Below are 26,901 nucleotides of genomic sequence, written 5' to 3' on the forward strand. Positions count from 1 at the left end.
AAAAAAATTTAAAGTTTTACTGCTTTTAAATTAAGTTTTAATTTCTTCAATATCCAATGAAAGGTAACGCCACAACTAGAACTCTACCAGAATTACACCAGTCTCTCGATTCCTCCACAAGTGCAGCATGTTTTACAAGGAGGATCTAAGTCTTCAATTTTATAATAATAAAATAAGTCATTTCTTAAAATTAATTAAATCTAAATTAAACACTATCTTAATAAAAATAACAAGAAACATGCATCAAATTACACAGATATTAATAATTATTAAAAATGCTTTATTTTTCATAAAAACAACATGTTGTCTAGGTTTAATGTAAGAAGAAAATCTTTAACATTTCACACTAACTTCTCTAATCATACAATCTACCGAAAACACGTAACAGCTTATGTTGCAGCTTAAATTGGACAAGTCGTAATGTTAGAAAAGTCTCTTCTTTGAAAATTTGTAAATTATCATAAAAACTTGCAGAACGATTACAAAGTTGTTTTGCGGTTCCTATATTAAATAAATATTTTAAATATGAAAAAAATTTCAATATCGAAAACACCAAAAACAATAACTCACATGGCATTGGCACCTAAGAAATTCTTCATTTCTTCCACCACACTGTCGTATCTAGGATCATCATAGTCCGCCTCACTTCCATATGTATGAAGAGCGGAGTAAGTGGATTGATTCTGTACAGGAGTGGATGCCGGAATGGGAACAGGAGGAGGAGCGGGAGTAGGAGCTGGAACTGGAGCACGTGGTAAGGAACGAACCATTCCTGTCGTTACTAAATCGGGTCTTTGAGTTGGAGTGGCTGCTGTATAAGTGAAGCCGCGTGCCTCGACACCTTCTAGTGCATAAAGACCAGTTTATGAATAATAATGAAAAAAAATTAATAAAAATACTTAAGAATAAAACAAACCTGGTTCTAAAAATGGCCTGTCTAATTTGTGCATGCAGCAACAGGATACCAGAGGAAGAATTATAATTATTACCAATGAGACGACGACAGGTAGTGTAAAGGAAAGTTGTTGATAAAGTGGCTCATCATCATTTTCTGGAATAATTATTTTTAAACGATTAAAACGTGTTACATTTAATTTAATTTTATCATTTAAACTCTAAAAATAAAATTCGCATATTGTATCAAAATGGAAAACCAAAGTGAAAAAATTCTTCAAGAACACAATATAATGATTTCAACGAAAATATGAATACAGCAATTTTAACATGATTGCAAGTTCATGAAAAGTTCTTACATTGTTATATTATATAATTTTTATTTTTCGTATTAATGGAAATTAAGAACTACGTGGTAAATATAACGTAATGTATTCTCGCTATTAATATTTAATATAAAATATTCAAAAAGAAACTTTTAAAATAGCCGTATAGATTAACAGTTTGTTATACAGACAAACGTACAGCTTATATTGCTTATGCTATAGCATTATATAATAATACTATAGCATAAGCTGTACGTTTGTCGTATCAAACTTATACATAGTATTTCTTAAGACGCGAGTGATTAATTTAAAAATATTATTCGTCTTTCAATATAATGTAAAATTTATGAATTTAATCATAACTTTATGATTACAGATTGTGATTACAGAAACGAGAACTTAATTATGTCTAATAATTTTGTGGGTAATGTAAATGACAATGTTGTTTTCCATTCTTCGTGCAAATTAGTAATCTGAATGGAGTATCCTTTCATAAAACTTGAAGCCATTGAAAATAGTCCAATAGATGAACACTTCGAGAAAATATAATCTAATAAATTCTGCTAACAATAAATACAAAATAGAAGCATTATCAATCACCAAACAAAAGTAAATTGTCATCTAGGTTTATAGAATGATTTCAGTTAATTTGCTTACTTTTATTTGCTGTAAGAAAGCTGAGTACTTCAGTGGGTCCACTGTCTCCATATTCATTCTTAGCTGTTAAATACATTTGATACTGAACTCCACTGACCAATCCTCCGATAGTATAATTATTATTCAGAGACAATGGCAATCGAACCATTTGCCACTGCCCATTAGTAGGTTTTACGTGAGCAACATAACCTAATAAGAAATATTTATGTCAAAATTATTCGTGGATTAAAAAGCACAAAATGTATTTAAATAAATTAATGTACTACCAGTAAGAGGCGTATTTCTTTTCGAAGACCACAAAATTCTCATAGTCACTGAATTTGGATCAGTTGTCAGAATAGATACTCGAGGTGTTGGAGGAGATTCTAAAAATAATAAATTTTAATTAATTATACGTTTAAATAAATTCATTACTACTTGACTTTATTAAAGAAGTTCTTGCACACCGATGTAAGATGTTGTTAGGAGTATTGGCTCCGAAGGTGGTCCCAATCCGGCTCTATTATAAGCAACCACAATTACAGTATAAGTTGACGTTTTCTGAAGATTATTCAATACGGTTCTTTGTATTTCATGTTTATGATTCATTTTGACATTTTTATATGAATATGATATTTGCGAACCCTGGCTCGTCTTTTTATATCCAATATAATGTCCCAATAACTGTCCATTCCATTGCTGCCTTGGGGGAGGCTAAAATTTTCCAAAATTTGTTATTCAAAATTGATAATATATTCCAAAAAAAAATGTACTACCTTCCAGGTTAAAATAGCTGAAGCAGCTGATTTTTCGCTAACTTGAAGATCGAAAGCAGACGAGGCAGGCTCTGTAGATATAAATAATATATAATTTTACAATATTTAAGTAAAATGTGCACATAAAATTTTAGTAGCAATTTTTATTAATTTCATTAAAATTTAAGTTAATTTAAAAACATTTTTCAATGAATAATAATTTATTAAGCAATCAAAACGCTTGTAATTACACAACGTTACTGTGACCAGTGAAATAGTTTTTAATAAATTGTGAGCGGTGTTAGTAATTCGTCCACTTTTCGCCGTAAATAGCAAACACTAAAATCAACTTTATCAAATCTTAATCATTGTTATCAACGATAAGTTATGAAAATTTTAACAGTGAGCTCGCTCTTTTTCGACAATAACGAAAAGTCGAATGTTAATAAAAAGTTATAATTCTGTTCATTGCCAAACAAAAATGTCTATAATATTAAGCTATATCAATAGATATTGCATACAGAAATGTCAGAAATATATTACAGTCATACCTCCGATTACGATCGGGGCGATCAAAAATCAAAAATTTTGTTTACGAACAAAATTTTGTAGCCATATTTGTTCCGGTTGTCGTTCGGGAATCGATTTCCGAACAAGCTGCTCAGCAGAGTCAGTTACCGATGGTCAACTTCCTATACTTCCTATGTTACAGAAAGTCGACAGCCCTACCAATCAACGACAAGACTGCCGATTCAATAGTAGCGCCGAGATTCGCCTGTCGTCATTAGACGTCACAATACGAACCATCGATGAGGTTGTTATTCAAATTATATTTTAATGAGCATGCGGGTAAGATATACAATTGGAATTTAGCAAATGAGTAAATATATTTTATTTTTCGGACTTCTTCCCCGTATCGTTACGTAAAGATTTCACTAAAACTGATAAAAACATTTTTTCATAATAAACAAATGCATACATTTCTTTACTATAAAACAATATTAAGGAGTTTGTATGCCGTTGTTAGGTCTACTTGAAAACTATCTGACCGAAATTGTCAATTAAATCAATTTTTTGGAACAAAATGTTTCTTGACGTTTTACAAATACGCCAATCGAAATAACAAAAATTAATTTTGAATTAAAATATTACCTTCTTCGGAAGTGACAGTTTCTACTACTTTAGAAGGAATGCTACTTCCAACTTCATTAACGGCAACAACTTGAAATTGGTATTTGGTGTAAGGTTTCAATCGAAGAATTATGGTAGATGTTTGAGATCCATCAATTTTCAGTTCCGTTGGATTACTTTTATCTTCTGAATAAAATATTTTGTTATGAAATATATACTACTAACTCTTAAAAAATAAATTATTTATTAATTAATTACCTTTTTTATACAAACATATGTATTTCTGAATGACAGTATTTCCGTTATAAGGTTGGAGCCAAGTGAGACGAACACTTCTACTCCATACAGACTTCACTTTTAAATCTTCAGGTTGACTAGGTGGTTCTGAAAATTCCGTTTAAATCTGCTTAGAAGACATTCGAAATAAGCAAAAATTTTAAAAGATTATTAATATTAGGATGTCTTACCAACAACTCCTAATCTAATTCCCATTTGACTATATCCAAATGTATTATTGGCACTGCATATATATAATCCACTATCATCTCTGTTCGTAGATTCTATATTTAAGACAGACTTGTAACTACTTTCAAAATTTGTTTGTAGAATCTGTATTCTGAAAAGAAATTGTTTTAAATGCTGAAAAATTTATTAATAATTTTAATAAAGCGATAAACATTACGTAGAATTTACTTTAATTCTGCGGAAAAAAGTTAGTCAACTTTGTTTATATCTTTTATTATTGTTGTTGTTTAGAGGATAGAGTCTGCTCAAAGGTATAGGCTGAAGGAATGGAAGAAGAGGTTATGAGAAAGAGGATAAAAAAGAGAAAATATTCCAGTACGGTATTGAGTAGAAATGGCGAATCAAAAGAAAAAAACAACTTGTTTTCAAGGGATGGTCACAACCAGCATTTAAAGGAATAAGCCTGTTTTCTTCATATTTGTGGAAACAGTAACAAAAAATGTAGAATTTTAAATTTAGCATAATATATAGAAATTTATTGGCTGCAATTTGAAAAAAATTGTAGACCTATAAATTCCCACGGTTGTCCGTCCGTCTGCCTTTACTTAATCTCACGAACAGAGTTAAATATATGAAAGATAGTACCAGAATTGGAAATCTTAAGGACAGGAGGTCCCGATTTACTATATAAGAACTTCCGATAAAAATTGGAAGTCACGTTATTTTACTTCAAATATTTCCCCCTGAAAGGTGCTAGATGACTGGCACGACTCTATTGTTAAAGAAAAAGTATGATGTACAGGGGCAAGCCACTACTAATTCGACGTGAAAAGCATATATTTTAAATTATATAAATTAAAAATATGATTAAAAATTGCATCTCGGTATTGTAACGACGTCACAATAAATAATTGCTCGTAAAGAATACATATCAATGTCTAAGTTTAAAAGACCATTTCTCTTATTTCAAAAAAAATTTAAGAACAATTTTCTTTCTAGAATATATAAAATATCTATGTAATAAATTTTCTCTAATAAATGGTTCTTAAAATCAGGTCACTAATTTTGTCAAATGTAGATCTTAAAAAAAAACATGTTTAAATTTCTTTCAGAAAAATATATCTGTATTCATATTTTCAATTTCTCAAATATTTGAATTACTTTTAAAAAACAAAAATTTGTTTTATGGATTTTGCATTAGACATATATCTTTAAATATGTTCTATTTTATATTAAAATAGAGGAAGAACGTAGAAATAATCTAATTATTCAAATATTAAGCTTAGAACAAACTGTCTCCAATACTGAAACTTGTTTCAATATTTTCGTATATTAAAATCTAGACAAATAAGTAAATCCATCTTGAAATACAAAACGGTAATCATTACAGATAAACATTTTTTAAATTATTCATCTACAAATCATAATAAATAATTTTAGATATGAAAATTATCTTATTTACCTTTGATTGTCTTCCGGTTTGTTTCCATCTTTAGTCCAATAAATGCTTAAAGGTTTGTCTCCAGTTATGTTACATATTAAAACAGAATCATCTCCATTCCTTACCACCATGTGCATTGATTCTACTTTAACAGTTGGTGGGACTATAAATATAATTTGAAAATCACAATTCCTTCTACGGTTTATTTTAATATAACAATAACATATTTAAGCAGTATATTATTATTATCAAATAATAAATATACTTATTCACCCTGCACTTCAACTCTAACAGTCTTAGATAAGTTCTCTCCGACACCATTTCCAATTTCACAAGTATAAAATCCTTCATCCTCTTTTTTAGCAGCTACATTAGTGAGTGTCCCACTTTCGGTAATTTTCCAATGACTTTCTGCTACTGAAGAAGACTGAGAAACGCTAAATCCTAAAATAACATTTCAAAATTAAAATAGTTCAATACATTGTATATATATGCTTCGTTATATTTGTGTTTTTCGCAACATTGATTTACATTTTCATTTATTTTCTCCCTTTTAAAATTAGAGCAAACATATAAAGCGAGTGATATTCGGTCTGTCTATTACTTGTAATGAAAATTCATTCTGACAGTGTTAACCTATCAGGGAATATTTGATGTAATAATTCTAATCTAACATTACATATTCTATATATAGTAGATAATATTATATATTGTAATACTATGTGCGTATATATATATATATACTAGAATATACAACCTCTATATGCAACTATATACTGTACGTATGCATGTTTTAATTTACACTAAAAATAGAGATTTATTTTTAAATTATTGAATCAAATCAAAATTTTAAGTTTCATATACTGTAACTTATTTCTTAATAATTTATATGTAAAATTATATAAAATGATATCCTGCAAGTAAAATAACAAGTCATGAAACACGATATTTAATTTTGTACACTTAGACAAGGTCTAGTCCTGATATATTAGGGTCAAAGTCGTGACATATAATGTACTGTTTAACTAATTTTGAAATTTATTTTTGTAACTTGATACATAATTTTACATTTTCAAACCGGTAATCATCATCTAATAAACATCATTATCTACGGAAAAAAACAGATTAAAATGTAATTTTATTATATTTATTCTGGTTTTATTATATGATTTCTAAATCATATACAAATAAGAATTGCAAATACAAATTGCCATTATAAAACGTCATTCAATCTCGAAAATATTTCGGGACTTATTTGTGATATCTTATTGTTTATCGAAAGTAATTCAGAAGAATAAATTTAAATTTAAAAAATTTTAAATAGTAACTTAACGCACTATAATAAATTACATTATATAATTTTAATAATATATACTTATTTAAATAAATAATAATGAATAAAAATGATTCACAAGGATTTCTGTATTAAGTAATATCTTTCATATTATTGAGAATTTTAAATGTTCATTTTTGATCAGATTTTCATTATAATTCTTGACATTAACAGACGATACGTAATCAAGAATAATAAATAGCGTAGAAAAATTAATTTTAATATGAAGTTACATCTAGAGCACGTTGTTTTCAGTATATACATAGAATAAATTAAACCTGACCTTTATTATTTTAACAGAACAAATAAAATTAAATAACAAATCACATCTAAGGAGCACAAGTAATATTTTAATTATATTTGCCAAGTTTCTTATGATATTCTTTAAGCGATATTGAACTGTTTCGCAAAAATATAATGAGTTTCTGAACATATATTTTTTAACTAATGACATTCAAGAGATTAATTAAAAGATACATACTAAATGTATAGTTTGTTTAAATCTCGCAGGAAAATATTACAAAATGCTGTCAATTGAAACTGATAAAATTCAATTTTTAATTAAACATCAGAATATTTTTCTTAGCATTCATTTTCATAATAAACAAAGTGACATTGATAAGTGGAGAGAATTATATCTGTATGGAACTAATATTATGAACATGTAGAATGCTACATCAAAAATAAAATACAGTATATGCAATTCAAGTCATAAAAAGTAATAGGACAGGGGTAAACAACCCTTGGCACCGTGCCAAACATGGCACGCTAACGACTTTTTCTGGCATGTAAAAAATTTTGGATCATAGATTTAACCATTTAAAAATATTGCACCTTGACCCTGTAATAGGGTTTGCTTATTTATTGAGTATTTTAGTTCAGTGTTTAAATAGTGTTTTACCTTTAGTCCTCCTCCATTTAACGACTGGAATAGGATATCCATCAGCTTCACAGTCTAGAACTAACTTGTTTCCTGCCTTTACAGATACATCGTAAGGTTGACGAATCCAGGAAGAAGGTACTAAAAATGACATTAATTTTCAGCAAAGGATTATAAGTAAATGAAGATTTTAAAAAACATAAACAGTATTCCGATTTTACCTGATACTAAAAGTTTAGTTGTAAGACTATCCGAACCAGCTCTGTTTGATACCACACACGTATAATTACCGCTATCGGTGCCTTTAACTGCAGCAATGATTAAACTAGTAGAAAAATCTCCTTGATGATGAATTTTTAAATGTGAAGATTCCGTCAACTGTTTGCCATTTTTAGACCACTGGAATCTCAATGGAGAATCTCCTTCACTGATGCCACATATTGCTACGTATCTCTGACCTTCCCTCAAACTATTCTCACTGATTTGTGGCACTATTTTTGGTGGAACTATAAAATATAAATTTTAAAACGTTCATAAGAAGTAAATACAGGTTAAGTATCTGTTTTCGCATATTTTTAAAGAGATTCTTATTATTTTTACATACTTATTTGCAAACTTACAAAAGAAAAATTAATATTTATATGTTAGGTGTTGCGATGTGGAACGTATAAAATATCTTAAATTAGACATTAGGAAACTAAACACGCAAAAATAATGCATCAATAAATTTAAAATGCCAAGCAATGTATGTGAATATTTTTTATATTCAGGATGAATCAACGATGACTGATGCACTAATTGACTGTTCCATATCTATTCTATTAAGTAAATTTGCTTCTGCAATTTAGTTTGTTAAAAACGAAATTGATATTTATTGGTATTAATATTATGATTAACCAAGTAATATTTTAGAAAATTCCTTCTTTAATATAAAAATAAAATAGTGTCTTATATATATATATATATATATATATATATATATATATATATATATATATATATTCTATTGAAGATTATACTGATATTCCACATCATTATATGAGCATTGTATTGTAAAAACTTATCTCTGGTTTTTGGCATTTACACTCTATAAAAATGGCATTAATAATTTTTATTTTCTGTAACTGATTGGGCTGCAATTTGAAAAAATTGTAGACCTATAAATTCCCACTGTCGTCTGTCTGTCCGTCTTTCTTTCTTTAATCTGCAGAACGGAGTTAGATAGATGAAATCCAACACCAGATATGAATTATATATTTTAACATTGTAGATCATTATTATATTTAATTCAATATAAACCTATTTCTAAATAAAAACAAGCTATGACATAAGGAATAATACAACTTATATTAATTATAAATTGTGAATCATGAAATTACATAAACTTATTGCATTATAGTAATTTATTTATAATATAATTTTATTAGTACGCTCGAAATAAATTTAGAGTACTGTCTATTTATAAATTCGTTTTAATTTAGAGTAAAGTTTAAATGATATAAAAATTAATTTATAATTTATAATTTAAAAAAATATATTCAATTTACTAAATATGCTGAATTTAAAATTATTCTGTGGTTAATATTTTTTTTTTATTTTTCATTATTTTTAAATGAAATTTTCTTCTGTTCTTTTCACTACAACAGGAAGCCAAGATGGCTGCCAATAACAGAATAAAGAACAAATGCATTACTCACCTTCCATGACAACAGGAGAAATAAAAAGAAAAATCCATATAAAAGCAGAATATACAAGAAAAATGTGATTTAAAACTGCTTCCATAACAAAATATTAGTGTAGAAACAATAATTTTTATCAAATCAAAGCGTATTGCGTTCTCTGCATAGCTGTCCTTTGTTGCAATGAAGCCACATCTTGCTGTTTATAATGGCGTTACATAGTTAAAATCAAAGTAAAACTACCATAAACAATATTTACTGCGTTTGAATTCCTTATAAAACGCTTTCGCACTTTAATTTAATTTAAAATACAATAATATTAACTTCTTACTGAACTTTAATTTTCGGGTAGACGAATCCATTCAGAATACACTGAACATTGACGGCTTCCAGCGCCATACAGTGGTGAAATGTGGTGTAAAATTTATATACAATAATTGAAATTTAGCTGCTGCATTGAAAATTAATTTCATAAATTTTAATATTCTCTTGTACACGACATAACAAAAAAACTTATTAATGTATTTTATAATATCAGAATTACTATTTGATAACATAAAAAATAAATTATTTAAAGATTATACTCAATGTTTCAATTGATAAATATTATAAATTTAAATTGTACATTTATAATGAATACTTCTAATATTTATGTATTTCTATGTAAGACACGAAATGTTTCTATTTATTAATAAAATCATTAATAAACCTATATCTTATAATCTGAATTAATGCATAATCCATATTTAATATATAGCGTTACAATTAGTTTTCTTTGTGAAAATTATATTCGATTTCTTACTAACAGTTCTTGTCAACTTTGAAACAGTCTCATTGTGCAGTAATTCATTTTTTATATAGTTCTTTTTTTATACTTAAATATTTCTAGAATTCATCTATTTTTCCGAGCCTCGGCAATTTTTAAAACTCCGGTTTTTCAGGTTGTTCTGTTTTGAGAATAGTGAAAACAGCACTTGTTTGTTTGTTTGTTTAGTTAAGTTATGGCAACACAACAGTTGGGCGATCTGCCTAGAGGAAATGCCTTCAGGGAGGTCCTTATAAGGGTAACTGGCCCCTATTCAGGCGTTACAGACGTGAAGAAAACCCGAAAAACTCCACGTGGCCAGCCCGTCCTGACGAGACGCGAACATACGACCGAACTACCAGTTTCAGGGAACGGACCGCTTGGCCACTAGTGGGCCTGAAAGTAGTACTTCAAGTCAAGATTGTGATAATAATACGAGTAATAATAATAAAGATTGTCATCATCAAAATATCAAATTAAAGTTTAGATTTTCTCTGGCAAGCAGGTGCAGATGTGGAAGATTGTGCTGAGACCAGTTTTCCAAGTAAAATTTCAAGTAGCAAAAAACTTTGTAAAGCATATTTTTTTTATGCACCTTCTCTAAAGATTTCTGGATTCACTATTGCTAGTGGCAAATATTTTTATATAATTTTGTCAATTTTTTCGAAGTGCAATATTTACTATTCTAGTTCTATCTTAGTTTACTATTCTATCTTATTTGAGAAACTCAAATAAAATCACGAATAAAAAATAATTCAGCATTGTCTTAATTTGTATTTCTGACATGCCTGCCTTTTATCTTGTAATTTTGTATTCTTAATGTTAGCATCATAAATATCTATAGTTGTTTACACTGATTCGACAGTAAAAGCTTAAAAAAAAAACTGTTAAACAAAGAAAAGTATTTGAGAAATGGTAAAACGCATATAAAGATAGTTCCATCTTTGGATTATACGATAATAGTGTTCTATGTTTTGATATCAAATAACTAAATTATGAAAATTATTCAGTGGATTTCTTCAAAATACAATGCTAGAGTTCTAACAAGTTAAATGAGACATTCGGTTCTTTTTATGACTTAACATCTTATTTAAACTTCAGAAGAAGAGAAAAACGCATTTTTTACTAGCAGATACATGTTAAAAAGTTACATTAGAAATTAAAACATTCAATGTATCTTTCTTCATTATTTGAATTCAAGGAAAGCATTAATGGCAAATTTTCTTTTGCCGTATTTCAAAAAGTAATTTCTGAAATCTTAACAGAAATTTGATTATTTTGATTTACTGAAAATTTTGACTATAAATTCGATGAGAAATGAACTAGCAATGTCGCATTTTTATGTTTTATATGCAATGGTTATATGATTTTCCGTTAGGCCTCTTGAGCCACTAGGCTCGGGTCTAGGGGCGCAAAAGTTTGGAGGCGTAAAATTCAAAATAATAATAATGATAATAAAAACAAAAAATATTTTAAAAATTATTTTAACATAAAAACAATTCAGTGCAAATTAAGAGTTTAAGTAGGAACGAAATAACACATATTAGTCGAGTGATATTAATATACAAATATATTTAACATGGGCAGAGTTTAGTACTAATGACGAATTTTCTATAGTAGTGCCCTTTGTCCTTTCGATATTTAAAAATCTGTAAAAATACAATTATTTCAGAATTAAAATTATAAAATAGAATCATTCGATGCAAAAGTGGCACTATTATTATAGTTTCGAGGGTCTGTATATTTTGGATCTAGGGTGCCATATTTCTAAATGCGTTACCGGCTATAAGATCGCCAGACAGTTTTTTAAGCCAAAAAATACACTTAAAAATATTAAAAAGTCTTTTTTCAAATGTTGTCTGTATAAAAACGCATTTCATAAATTTTATAACAGGAATTGATTTAATAATTTCTTTCCTGAAACATACAGCAAACTAACTTGAATTGATAAATCTGTTTTATAAAGATAATGTTCATTGCATTATTAATTAATGTAATAACAAAATTTATTGTTATTAATAATAAACTTGGTTTAAAATGATAATGAAAGTCAATTTGTATAAATTTATTATAACAGAACACATTGTACGATTATTTTACACGATAATCTGAAGCGCTTCCTATAAAAAATCATTAACCGGATGTCAGCCCACACTAATACGTGCAAAAAAGGGCAATTGCTTGGGGCCCCCATACACTCAAACCAATTTTTTATAAGAAAATATTTCCCCCAAAAGCTTACCATGAAGAAAAACGTCCGAAGTCAACACTACATGGGCCCCCTGATTCAAATTCGCCTGAGCTTCATGAAGCTAAAATGCGCCATTGCCAGAATCGAGTTCAGATTACAACTGCCTTACTTTTATAGAGTGTAAGTGGTCTCTAGAACTTCAAGATAGATTGAGATAACTACATTCTGTGTTGTATAATAGCTACGGATCTGGTTTAAAAAGTTGCGACTGTACGACTACTCCCATCGATCTTCAGGGCGGTGTATCGGATTTATTGGGGTTTCCATTCTTAATTTCCATTCGATTCCGTCTCTTAAGAATCAATAATGGATGAATTTCCTAATACAATGTATTTTGACCTAATGCCCTATAATAAATCGGTGTTTGTGCCATAAGAAAAATTGGATCATGTTCAGTGTGGATCCAAAAGAACCAAACGGGGAAGCTAACTCAAAAATTTAGAATATCTGAATAAATAATATAGACTTTAATTAACATGGACTATATTTAATACTATAATACATATTAAAGGAACTATAACATAGATTTACATTTTTTGACTTAGGGAACCTTAAAACGTCGAGAAATTCAAAACAATTTGGGGGGGTTTCTGTATGTATGGAAGTTAATTTGTGTGGGAGCACGATTTTGTTCACCCTCTTTAAACTCCTGTGCTTTTTGTTGAAAATTTTTAAAATTTTGCAGGGAGATTTATTAATTTGGGGGATTGATAATATTAAATTTTGGCGGTTAAAGTGCGATGGGATAAAGAGATAGGCCAATGGAAGTTGTGTTATTTCCCGAGTAGACTCCGATTTAATGACGATTTTACTTGTTATTAGCATTTACAATTTTTTATAATACTTATCTCTACCCACAAAATTAAGTTTTATGGCATTTTATAATAATTAATAATATAGGCTATAGTTTTTTTACTAAAATGTCATAGCAGACGGCGCCACCAGATGTTGCCGGTAACGCGTTGCCCGATTTTTATTATGATTATTATATAAACAGAGCGAAAACAATTGAAATTTCTACTACATTACTAGTTTACTACAAAATTAAGAATTGAAATAAAATTCCAGACAATTTTTACTTTTTATAAGTGGATCATATTTTGAAATTTGAAGTTCTTAACTTCAAAAAATTCAAGATTGAATTTAGTTAACTAAAAATTATTCAATATACGAACGAATAAATATAAATATAGACACAACAAGATGAATTATTTATATTGTTACTGCAGAATATAGTCCTTATAGAATAAAATTTCTTTTTAAGTATTAAAATTTAAGTTTATCTCATAGTCATATTTAGGGGAGAAAACAGGGTCAAATAGGCTTACTTCTCTTTAACCATAAAGTTAAAAAAAAAAAATTTTTTCTGAAATCTATTTTCATGTGTATTTTTATATATACGTCTTTTTAGATTTATCCATAAATAAACCAGCAACGAGTTGCTCAACGTTTTAGGCAACTTTTTAAATTTTGGTAGCGCCATTTGTTATCAGAGTTATAAATAAAAAGTTTTTAAATAAAATATTATAAAATGGCAAAAAAAGCTTAATTTTGAAAGTAGGGATGAGTTTAATTAAAAAAAAATTAAATGCTAATAACCAATAAAATCGTCATTAAATCCGACTCTACTGGAGATACTCACGACCCCATTATCTCCCAACTCCCTTGACCTGTAATCACCAAAATTTAATAGCATCGATCCCCCTAATAAACAAACTTCTCTGTAAAATTTCAGAAATTTTCGACATAAAGCACAGCAGTTATTAAGCTTCAAACAGGATGAATAAAATCGTGTCCCCCACACATTAACCTTCATACATACAGAAAAAAATCCGAAATATTTTTGCATTTCTCGGCATTTCAAGGTGTCCTAAGTCCAAAAATGTAAAAATCTTAGGGTTCATTTTTTAACTGATCGCTATACGTTTCCTCTGTTATTACATGTTACTCTGTTATAAATTACAGCCGAGAAAATAAAGAGAAAAGTTATACAAAATCTTACCGTAATACCTAGTTATGCTATTGTTTCGTTTCATTACTATACTACTTTAAAATTCCTGAAAATAATCTTTCAAAATATTCTAATATGTAGACATAAAATATAAGCACTTTGTCGGATAGGCTATACATTCAGCAAAGTATAATAAAATTATACTAAAAAAAATAATGCTAATTTCACATTTTAGAGAACAATGGAGCATATGAACAATGGAATATAGCAGCAAAAACATATGAAATTTTAAAACAATTTTTAAACTGGCATTGGTAATTTATAATTCGTGACATTGCTGTTAGGTCAGAAACACGTTTGCTGAATTCGATATCAATGTTTTTTGAATTTTCCTCGATAATTTATCGAATGAACTGAATTTCAAACCTGTGAATTGTTCTGGGAAAGATTAGAGAAAAATATCTGATAATAAAACGAGATTTAATGGAGACGATAGCTTGGGTGTGGTATTGTACAAAAGAGATGGAGATTGACGTCGTTCAATCAGCTATTAAATCCGTGTCAAGACAATATCTGGTTGTTATTAAGAAAGAAGTTGTCTAAATACTGCACTAATGATTGAAAATCGTACCAATGACATTATTAATCCTTCGTAATCTTGTACTGTTTTTTATACTTCGCACAGATACAAGTGAAATGAAATAATTTCTGTGTGATTAACTGGGAAAAATTATGAATAAATTTTAATTTTTTGTACCAATTATTACAGTTTTTCTCCTACTTGTCTAAGCATTATAAATAGGTAATTAGGCTTATTTGTGAGATTTGCTAAAGAGACAACTGGGAAAACGTGGAAACGTAACATCCATACTTTCATGCAGGAATGTATAACCTATTTGAACTGGAAGACCAAGAAAGTAATAAAATAATTACGAAAACAATGTAGAAAAATATTTCTATAAAAGATCGAACCTTTGGAATGATTGTCAGACCTACATATGATTTCAATATAAAAACATATAAATAAAATTTTACATCTAATAGGCATTATAATTACGTTATCGATTCCTCGATAGATAAGATCTCTTTTATTAAATTTTAAACATAATAAGCTTTTTCTGCAAATTTTTTTTTCATGCAACCGAGTTCATGAAAATTTAATCTATTCATAATTATTTAAATTATATTAACCTTGCCGAACTACCGACAGAAATTATAATTTGAACTCCACTACGTTAACCTATCCGGCCAGTTTATTTTTTCCTTTCTCTTATGACAGTTCATCCAACTGCAAGACAAGATAAATTTTTATTAAATATAAAATTAAATTCTCTTCATATGTTTGTATTGGAATCTTTTTGTGCTTTATAAGTGAAAAAGGATTCATTCTTTACTGACTTTTCTCTAAAAAATAAATTAAAGATAATTGTAAATAATTTTACATTTAACTGTCATTTTTACAATTTTTGTTTTTATATTACTTTCCCGGCTGTTATAACAGTGGAAAATTATGGCGATTCGTCAAAAAAAAGACTTCTCCTCCTAGATTTTTATATTTTTGGACTCGGGTGATATTGAAACATTGAGAAATGCAAAAAAATTCGGGGATAATTTCTGTATGTATGCATGCTAGTCTGTGAAGGGTGGCACAATTTTCTTCACCCTCTTTGAAGCTTAATAACTCCCGTGATTTTTGCCGAAAATTTTTGAAACTTGGCGCGGTGGCTTGCATATGAGTGGCATTGATGCTATTAAATTTTGGGGGTAAAAGGTCAAGATGGTGAGGAGATAGAGAGGGTCATGTATCTCGAGAAGAGTAGGACTCAATGATTTTATTCGTTATTAACATTCACACTTTTTCATAAAACTCATCCTATCCTCAAAATTAAGCATTTTGCCATTTTATAGTAATTAAAAATATAAAAATATTTTTATAACAAAATCTGATAACAGGTAGCACCACATACAATTCTTTTTTGCTTAATAATATAAGTTTTTTTTTAAATAAAAAACTCACAACAGCCAGGAAAGTTATGCAACTCGCTGCTAGATCTTTTTCATCAAGCTCGTTATGAGTTCCGTCTAATATATCCGAAAAAACACTCTCCGTTCGATAATAATATAATTAATTTATTCTTCTTTTAAAATTTTAGGTTAAAGACCAAAGACATTGTTTTACACTAAAAAGTAAAAATTATTATCAATTATAAATTTTAATGTAAGCATTTTTGTTTAAGTAAAGTAAATCAAATTTAATAGGAAAAAATTCCTTTTTCTAGTTTTTCTTCTTCATTATCATAGTATAATGATAATCACAAAGTCACAACAGGGAGTGAGAACAATTAATTATAATTTTAAATGTTTATTTAAGAATACAAATAAACAGTAATAATGAAAACTTTTATGAAATGAAAAAAATATAAACAGGTTTAACTATTTGGTCCATTATTTGTTTGTTACATCATTAATTTCAATCAGAGAAATTAAGCATTTTATGGTCAACTTTGTCTTAATTCTCCTGAATGATGTAATTTGCACAGTAATAAAAAGAATTAATAACTAATTGATGAGAGAGTTAACATTTGTAACTTATATAAATGCTGTTTTTTTCTGACATTTTCATGTTCTTCAGATGGTCTCAATTGTTCGCGTTATACAGCTGTATTAATGAAAGTTTCTACTTATTTTTGCCAAATTTTCTATTGCTTTCTCCACAGAAAGAATAAAGAATAAAGAAATTGGTAAACTATAATTTCGACTAAAATGGTTACGGTTTCATTGTCACCTCACAAATCGAGTAATATATAAAATAAAATAATCATGTAAATAAAATTAATAATTTTGTCACTTTATATACTAAGATAAATGTGCTAAATAGGGACACAAGTCTGTTTCTCCATTTTTGACAGCCGTTTTTGACAGATGTAGTGTAAAATTACAGTAGGAATTTATTTTTTTGAATGCTGGGATTTATTTTTTTGAATGCTTTCCATTTGTTCTAAAATGTGCATGAAGGTTTGTTTTATGTACAGATTTTTAAAAGTCGAAATTATCTCCTGATCTAATGGCTGTAATAATGAAGTTGTATTCTTTGGTAAAATTATAACTTGGATTATCAAAACCAGTTTTTTGGACATTTTCTCTTATTTAATAATTTAAACCGTGTGACAATTTTCGAAACTTTGTTAGGCTTATGAGTTACTTACATTTCAAAACCAAGCATGTTGTAGGAACCCGCACATTCTTCCCAATATGATCATTGTGTGTGCACACCATAATTCGCTTCTTATTGTATTAATCTTGTACTTTCACTTATTTTGTTCTTACGTATTAACTCCATTTCGGGCATATTACTCGTCCCTCCTCAGTTGGTTGCAATACCATTAAGAATGAGCTACACAGACAAAATTATACAATTAAAATTAAGATATGTTTTATGTAAACATTGTAAAATTAGATATTCCAATTAACTCACATTACCAACTTAAAAGTTTAATAAAAAAAATTTCATTATTTAACGTCCAACAGCGGACGAGTGGATTACAATGACGAGTTACAGCTGAATACTGGTTATTATTGTTTCTGAGCTGTTATATATAACAGAGGAAAAGTATGGCAATCGATCAAAAAATAAGCCTCCAAAATTTTTACATTTTTGGACTCGGAGGACCTTTAAACGCCGAAAAATGTAAAAAAAAAGGATTTTTTCTGTATATATGGGTGTTAGTGTGTGGGGGGCCGATTTTGTTCGTCTACTTTCAAGCTGAAAAACTCTTGTGCCTTTTGTCGAAAATTTTTAAAATTTTTAGTTTTAGGGGATTTAGAGGGGGAATCATGTGTCGTATCTCAATTGGATCGGACTTAATAGATTTTACTCGTTATTAGCATTTATAATTTATATATATATAAATTATAAATGCTAATAACGAGTAAAATCTATTAAGTCCGATCCAATTGAGATACGACACATGATTAAAGGTCCTCCGAGTCCAAAAATGTAAAAATTTTGGAGGCTTATTTTTTGATCGATTGCCATACTTTTCCTCTGTTATATATAACAGCTCAGAAAACACATCTCTGGCTTCCAAAGTAAGCTTTTTCCATTTTATAATAATAATATAAAAAGTTTTTAAAATGAAATATCATAACAGATGGCGCCATCACAATTTTAAATGTTTTTTGCGGCGAAAGTTACGAAAGTTACGAAATGTCAGTTATATACAGTATTCTAATTCCAAATTCTCTGCTAGTTTCAGGCATCCTCACATATTTTATTGTGTGAGCAGCTACGCTGAAAATTATAAGTTACATTTTATTTTACTACTTTAAAAATAATTTTTTGAAATCTCTACAAGTTGGTCAAAATAATGAAAATTCCTTAACGTTTTCATATTTAGCAGACTTAATTTATTTTAAATTGTCTATCAATACTATTAGTACTAAGTGTCAATGTATTGTACTGGGCACTATAGGCTGTAATGTAATGGATTTTTCTGTTTCAGCATAATGTTTACGCTAGACAAACGCTTGTGGAATGACCTCACGCCATTTTATTTTATCTGTGGATTAACTTGAAGGCAAGATGTGTGAAATGATAGGATAATCCATCGAATCTCTGTATGCAACAGGATGCAATCGCATCGACCATATCATGTGAATAGCTATATTGCCTATGACCTATGGGATACCCTGTATATTTTAATCTATTATAATAATATAATGTATCTGCGTTATAATAAAAATAATTTTTATATCGAAAAATATTTTTATATTATTGATCTAGCAATAAAAAAACTTAGAAATAAGAATCTAGCAATAAGAAACTTAGATATAAATAAAAAAAATTCTACTGTCAGTATGACAGTAGAATTTTTTTTATTTATATCCGGTGAAAATGTGTGGAAAATATCAATATTTATTTTAATTTTAAAATTTTTAAAAATTAAAATATTTATTTGCAATAGCAACGTGTTTAAATTATGGCAAAAAATTGAATCATGTCACATTTTAACTGTTATGAACTGTTATATGCTTTTGAAATCTCAAGTAAAATCGAATTTTTTATATGAAATGAATTTTTATATATCATTCAACAAAATATAATCAATTAAATTATACAATCCGTATCATTTCATCAGACAGGGTAAATAACATTTGAAAAACGAAAAATCGTTAAATGTATTGTTTTAAATTATTATGTGTACTGTCTAATGATGGCTCTTAAAGCCGGAACACACCACAACCTATTGAAGTAGAGGATTTGTACCAGAATTTTTCGGCAAATGATATGGATAGGACCTTGTATAAGATAGTTTAAATGTATGTACTGTATAGTACTTCATTTCCACATTTAAGACATATAATCATCAAGAAATCTGTAAGGATAATTAAATCAATATGCTCTTAAATCCGAGTATAAGGGTTTGCTATAGTACATGGGGCAAAATCGGCGCTATATACAGTACGCTCTTATAAGGCATTTAGTGGCAAGCATTTCTAAAGTAAATAAAATGAAAGTTTTTATATGTTTTTACTTCATTAATGAACTTATCTAACAATCTGTTTCTTAATGCAATATTCAGATATTTCTTATCTGATTCTTATCTCTTCTGTTTAGTCTGAATAAAGTAAATATTATTCTAACTTGCGAAGTAAAATATATATATATATATATATATAAAGATGCATTTTAAGAGAATATTGAAAATTTAATAAGAAATATTTAAAATAGAAAAAGAAAATGATTGTTTATAACATCAGGAATAAAATCAGGGGAGGGATGGGGTGTTCGTTTTATTATAGCGTAAAGTTTTACAGGGTCCTATAGAGTAAATATGAAAAATTTGACGCAGATCGGTCAAAGGGTTTAGAAGTTTACAGACAATAAACAAACAAACAAACAAACTCATTCTATTATATATATATATGTTATGCAATGATAATTTGGGATGTATTAGATAGTAATTTAAAATTAATACACAATCTAGCAAAATTTAAAAGAAAAATTAATATAATTTATGTAAAACAAGAATTACAAAAATTGTTGCCTTTATAACTCAGAGTAATGTAATGTTTTATTAGAAGAGATAGTATGAAAGGTATGTATTGTGGTTCACAAGTTAATTTACTTTTGTAATTTTTCGTTTTACATTTTTATGTTTTAAAGAGGTCACGAAAATATCTTTAATTAGCTAGGCCATTTCTTTGGCAGATTATAATTATAGATAATTTTAGTGAATGATGCTTTAGATGCAAAAAAAAAATGTTTTTACAATGAATTTTATCCTTGACATTTGTTCAACAAGGTAAATATATTGCATAACAGTGAAAATAAATAACAATTTTAATATTTGTGTTAAGTTAGATATACTCGGTTAACACCGGTGGCTAAGTACTATGCCGGACCAAAGTCAAGGCATAGTAACCAAAACAGAAATTAAAGAAGTGTATCAGTGTGTGTGTCTGTATTCAGGAATTTTCTTACAATATGACATGTATTCAATATAGTGGCCTTCTGTAGAGTGATGTATGTGTTTCTATTCAATTCTAATGTGCCCAGGCTTTTGTGTAGTGTGTGTGGTATGACACCTGTAGAGGAGAGAACTACAGGTACAATAAGCACCCCATCCATCCTCCACAGATGCCTTATTTCCTGGGCGAGTTCTGTGTACATATTTGTGTTATTATTATTATTATTATTATTATTATTATTATTATTATAGGAAATGTTATATAGATTTTTTAAGACTTTTCTGATATTTCAGTTTTTCCAATCTTCAGATTGTGCATATCTTAAAGTTCAAAGTATAATAAATTCAATAATGTTCAGCAGCGTCGTATTTACACATAAGCTAAACAGACTAGAAATAGGGCAGCGATTTTCAATCGGAGTGCCGCGACTTTTTAATGTGCCGCAAAGACACTTTAGTGGTGCAAGAAATAGATTGGTTGAATATGGTAACACAACACTTGGGCAATCTGTCTAAAGGAAGTGCCTTACGGGAAGACTGTATGGGAAACTGGTGTCAGATACATGAAGAAAACTGGAAACTCCACGCATTCAGGCATAAATCTGCGACCAACTACCGGTGTTTAGTGGTGTTATCCACTTGGGCACTGGTTGGCCTCAGTGCCGCTAAATAAAGTTTTGTGTAGTGCCATAACACTCTTTACATTTATTAGTAAAAGTACTAAAAGCAGTAATGGATCTACTATGAAAGTAATGAAACAAACCTCATGGTCCTAACCCCGGTGGATCCCCGGAGCAACTTTTTTTTAAATGAGTGACGTTTTCAACAAAATCCATGGAATTTTTAAGCGTTTTTCAAAAATCAAAATAAGGCTATTTTATTGATAAAAACGTAATCCAATGGGCTGAAGTTCTTAGTGTTGACCTTAGAATATGCTTTAATTACTATTTTATATAATCTCTAAATGTCCCTGTAATTAGTTAAATTAAAAAATTTTTTCGGGAGCTTGCAATATCCGAATCTCTATGATATGGATTCTCTGAAGCTCGCCAGAGTTTATTCATACTAGCTGGCAGCTGGATCCTCGATTCCTTCGTTGGTGCAAAGCTTAACAGTTCTTTAGTTAACACTTAAGCTAGAACCCAAAAAAGGCAAAAGGACTCCATAACAGTTCAAGTGATAGAGTACCAAAAACGTAGGCCCGCCACTGACTAAAAGCGCAATAACTACACTGATAAAGAAGTAGGGGTATCACAAGAAAAATCACTAAGTTGGGAGTGCCAACGTTAGAAAAAAGTTGAAAAAACACTGATGTAGATCTCATCTCACAAGGGTATAGTTTTTCACGATTTAAAATTATTTAACAGATTATAATTAGGGTCACAATAAGTGTAAGTTGTAATAAAGATGTAATTCAGTTAATATTATTTTTAATTGGATCATGTTTGTAACCTCCAACATTTATTTTTCATCTTGTAAAATCAATTTTACTGTTTATAAAGAAAATTCAATAATTGTAAGTGATTACAAATATGTCTTTCCTCGATAACGTTATAACGAGAGGACATTGAGGACTTACTGTATATGCCATTTAAAAAATTATTTGCCATCTTTTAAATGTACGGAAAAGGAAAATTAACAAATTAGATAATATTTTGATTCCTAGATAGATAAGAAAAATGTTTTTATTTAAAATTTCATATATAATTTATTTGAGTTTCGAATTAAGGTAAGAAGGACTTTGTTTCAGCTTTTGTTTTGTCCCAGATTTTATGAACTTTTATGAAATTCTTTATCACATAAACTTTTAATTCTACCCAAAGGCTACGGTTTTAATAGGAAGAATGCAAAGAAATTTAAAAGGAATTAATCCAAAAAATCACTCGATAATAAGTAAAAAGAAGCAAACAAGGTCAAGATGAAGTTCGGCAAATTTACTGTTTTTTTATGTTTAAAGTATATATATATATAGGCTTATATTAATATATAAACTCTAAATATACAGGAATATTTTCATCAGTAAAATCATTCAATTAATTTTGCTGAATGCTTGAAAAATATATTAAATTCATTTCTTTCTCAAAGCGTATCAAGTATTGTACAGTACATTGCTGAATGGTGTATATTATTTCTTGTCATACGCGTACAAATTAACGAATTTACATGAAATTTAATAACATTTTAAATAACTAAAAAAATTACTTAAAATTCTTGAATATAGTTATATGTTTTTCTTTCCTCCATCCTCAAAATATAAATAAAAAAGACAATTATAAAATTATTAAATTATTCTTCGAAATTAGGAAAATTCGTTAATTAATATGATTAAATTTACTTAAAATACTTTTAAATTTTATTATTACTAACTTTATTATTATTGATAAAATAGTAACTATATTCAATTCTATTTATTATATTAATAAAGTATTTACAGTGTATAATATTAAAAATCCAGCAACGAGTTGCTTAACTTTCCCGACAAGAGTTGCTTACAATTACGTGTGGCGTCATCTGTTGTGAGATTTTATTTTAAAAAATTTTATATTTTTAACTATTATGAAATGGCAAAAAGCTTAAGTTTGAGGGTATGAATGAGTTTTATATTTATAAAGAATTGTAAATGTTAATAATGAGCAAAATCGTCATTAAGTCTGACCACACTCGAGATATGATACACGACCCCCTCTATCTCCCCGCCCCTCTACCTAAAACAACCAAAATTTAAAAGTATCAATTTTCTAAAAGCTCTTTGAAAAATTTCAGAAATTTTCGACAAAAGGCACAGGAATTATTAAGCTTCAAAGTGAGTAAATAAAATCGTGCCCCCACACACAAACATCCATATATATATATTAAAAAAACCCCAAATTTTTTATGCATCTCTGGAGGTTTCCCAAGTCATAAAATGTAAAAATCTTGGAGTGGTCGTTTTTATCGATATTTCTGTTTTCCCTGCTGTTATATGTAACAGCAGAGTAAGTAGAAATACGCACTTTGAACTGTAGTTTCATATACTGTACTTTATTGTATTTTTTGAGTTTCTGACATAGACTAACAACATTCAAAATTATCTCTGCATCTGGAAGACACAGAACGAATTAGGTTCCATTGTTTAAAAGTGAATTGTTTGCCAAAACTGCCGCAAATCCGTCCATAATTCATGTTTTGGAGTAGACAGTGATGATAAAGGCGCTGTTTTCATTTGTGAATTTTGTCGTGAATTAAGCAAAAGATTTTTACTTAATCTTTTAAATGTTTTTAAAGCAAGTTTTACTCACGTGCAATACAGCTAATTTGGATAAATAATTTGGTCCGTTTATCCCGGGGTCGGAGCAGAAAGGAACAAATTGCGTGATTTTTTTTATCATAAATAACAATTACTGTGTTTAATTTTTGGTAGTTCTGCCAGAAAGTTCTCCGTCGCAAAGTAGTTTAAAAAAAATTAACTTGTTTATTTTCAAAATTCTTCATATATCTTTTATTATTTTACAACCCTTGAAACCTTAAATCTTCCGTTTTGCCCTGGTTTCCCCTATTCGCTGTTAACCTTCTGGAAAAAGCGATAGCCCTATAAAGCCCATTGTCTGTTACATTCAAAGATGAAGTGATAAATTACAAAACGAACTTCATATAAAATTATGATGAGATACAAAGTCTGTATTATATACGAGGGATTCCCTCGTATCATAATGCTTCAAAGGAGGGTTTAAACAAAGCTGCCAACGCCCTGTCTAGTGGACATTCTACGCGCTTTTGATACCCTCAAATTCTAAACAATTATTTGTTTGATTGAAATTCGTTATATTGAAGTGTGTGTAAAATCTTTATAAGGTTAATATTGGTATAATATTTAACTCTTATGAAATATTTTAATGTATTTGTTGTTTCCTAGGAAAGTTAATAGCGCATTTCTCTTTTAGCGCCCTGGGGCAAATATCTTCTCTGCCTCTGTTGTTGAACCCAAAAAAACTCTTCTGTAAACATTATATCTTTATTTTCCACTTTCTACGGGAAAGCGGTCCTTATTTAGGTCTCAGACACGTGAAGTAAACCTGGAAGACTTCATGTGGACAGCCTGTTGGTGAGGCGCGAACCCGCGACTATTGTTCAGTAGTTTTATCCATTCGGCCACTGATAGGCAGGAATGGATTCAGATCAGGATTCCTCTCACTACGTGATCATCTGACAAAAAACAGAAATAAAATTACAGTAATGTGAAAAATTATACACAAGTTTTATGAAAAACATTTCTTTAAATTTATAATTAGGTTAAATATAGTCTACATAACAATAATAAATTCACTTAGAAACTTTGTAATTATTCCATAAATCATTGTTTTTATTTCACACAAGTTATAGAAAATTATAAAGTTAGCAAATTTTTAAAACAATAAATTTAAAATCTTTCGTTAAAAAACCCAGCAACGGGTTGATTAACGTTCCCGGCGACATTTGGTGGCGCCATCTGTTATGATATTTTAGTGGAAAAACTTTTTATATTTTTAATTATTATAAAAAAAGCTTAATTTTTAGAGTAAGGATGAGTTTTATAAAAGAAATTGTAAATGCTAATAACAAGTAAAATCGTCATTAAGTCCGACTCTACTGGAGACATACACGACCTCTTTATCTCTCCATCTCCTCAACCTTTAACCACCAAAATTTAATAGAATCAATGCCCCTAATATAAAAACCTCCCTGAAAAATTTCTAAAATATTTCAGGGAGGTTTGTATATTAGGGGATTGATGCTATTAAATTTTGGCGGTTAAAGGTCAACGGGATGAGAAGATAGAGGGGGATCGTGCATCATATCTCGAATGGAAACGGACTTAATGACGATTTTACTCGTTAATAGCATTTACAATTTTTTTATAAAACCCATCCCTGCTCTCAAAATTAAGTTATTTTGCCATTTTATAATAAATCAAAGTATAAAAGTTTTTAATAATAATAAAATATAATAGCAGATGGCGCCATATACGCAGTTTTCAATTTAGCCAGGAAAGTTAAGCAACTCGTTGTTGCAATTTTTTTTTTTATGGGAACAATTATTGAATATACGCTTCGATACTGTATCAAAGTAGGCTACTTGTTAAATTAAGTTTCAAAGATAAACAATATTTAACTTTCTTAAGTTTATTTCAAATTTCAGAATATTCATATTATAATGAACACATTGATAAATATGTTAACAATTAAATAGAAACGACCTGAATCCAAGAATACCAAGATTATCATGGATACCAAGTATTATGGATAGGAAAAGGCATTCTCACTTTATTTTTCGGCACAGATCCCACTCATATTGATGCATTTTATCGTACTTCTTCGCCATGTTAAAGAAACTCCTCTTGTAGAAGTCCTTGCTTTGCAAATGGATGAAGCTTAGAAGAGCTTCTTCTACTTCTTTATTGCTTCTTAAAAGCTGGGAAGAATTGGTTTTTTAAAGTGGGATGCTGTTGTTGCCTCTGTGTAAAAGGATCTGCCATTGCCATCAAGGAGGATGACCCCCGAATTAAGGCTCGTTTGTCAAATGGAAATTTTTATGTTGTCAGTGTGTTGGCATTTACAGTTCATTTTCCAAATTATTTTGTCATTTTTAAAAATAATTTTTATGATACTTTACAGTTAACAAGAGTAATTTATGTGCTTTCATTTCAAAAGGTAACAAACAAGTTTAACCTTTGAATCTTACGTTCTGTATTTATTTAATATAATTAGTCACAAAAAATAGGATATTTTAAAGCTCTGGATCACTTCCGACGTGAACTTCAGCTCAAATTTTCGGATTCTTCACTTTATTTCAATTTTTGAAGGACTAAAAAAAATACTAAATTTGCTTGAAATCCGCTTGTAAAATTTATAAGTATCATCAGTAGGCT

General features: G+C 28.8%; 1 protein-coding gene across 3 annotated transcripts; it reads right to left on the reverse strand.

Annotated features, from left to right (window-relative positions):
* Positions 1-259: 259 nt before the first annotated feature.
* On the reverse strand, positions 260-9,917 carry LOC136986312 (cell adhesion molecule Dscam1-like). Of its 3 annotated transcripts, none has more exons than XM_067283809.1 (15): positions 9,559-9,917; positions 8,083-8,367; positions 7,883-8,002; positions 5,922-6,092; positions 5,670-5,811; positions 4,210-4,358; positions 4,001-4,126; positions 3,764-3,925; positions 2,633-2,703; positions 2,324-2,570; positions 2,144-2,242; positions 1,878-2,066; positions 917-1,051; positions 571-844; positions 260-501 (listed from the first exon to the last, which is right to left on the reverse strand). In XM_067283809.1, the coding sequence occupies exons 1-15, from the start codon at positions 9,641-9,643 to the stop codon at positions 480-482; spliced, it is 2,277 nt and encodes a 758-aa protein (XP_067139910.1). In that variant the 5' UTR covers positions 9,644-9,917; the 3' UTR covers positions 260-479. The 3 variants fall into 3 exon arrangements, with proteins under 3 accessions (XP_067139910.1, XP_067139911.1, XP_067139909.1); XM_067283810.1 differs by having other exon boundaries at positions 571-841; positions 3,764-3,928; XM_067283808.1 differs by having other exon boundaries at positions 3,764-3,928.
* Positions 9,918-26,901: the final 16,984 nt, after the last annotated feature.

The sequence above is a fragment of the Centruroides vittatus genome, unplaced genomic scaffold (assembly GCF_030686945.1).
Source record: "Centruroides vittatus isolate TY-2023 unplaced genomic scaffold, ASM3068694v2 scaffold_1015, whole genome shotgun sequence".
NCBI lineage: Eukaryota > Metazoa > Arthropoda > Arachnida > Scorpiones > Buthidae > Centruroides > Centruroides vittatus.

Excerpts from the sequence above, each read along its gene's own strand:
- LOC136986312 (XM_067283808.1), bottom strand. The coding sequence starts at position 9,643 with ATGGAAGCAGTTTTAAATCACATTTTTCTTGTATATTCTGCTTTTATA. Across the intron at positions 8,368-9,558 it reads TTCTCCTGTTGTCATGGAAG|TTCCACCAAAAATAGTGCCA; the intron begins GTGAGTAATGCA and ends TATATTTTATAG. Across the intron at positions 1,052-1,877 it reads CTTTCTTACAGCAAATAAAA|AAAATGATGATGAGCCACTT; the intron begins GTAAGCAAATTA and ends TAATTATTCCAG.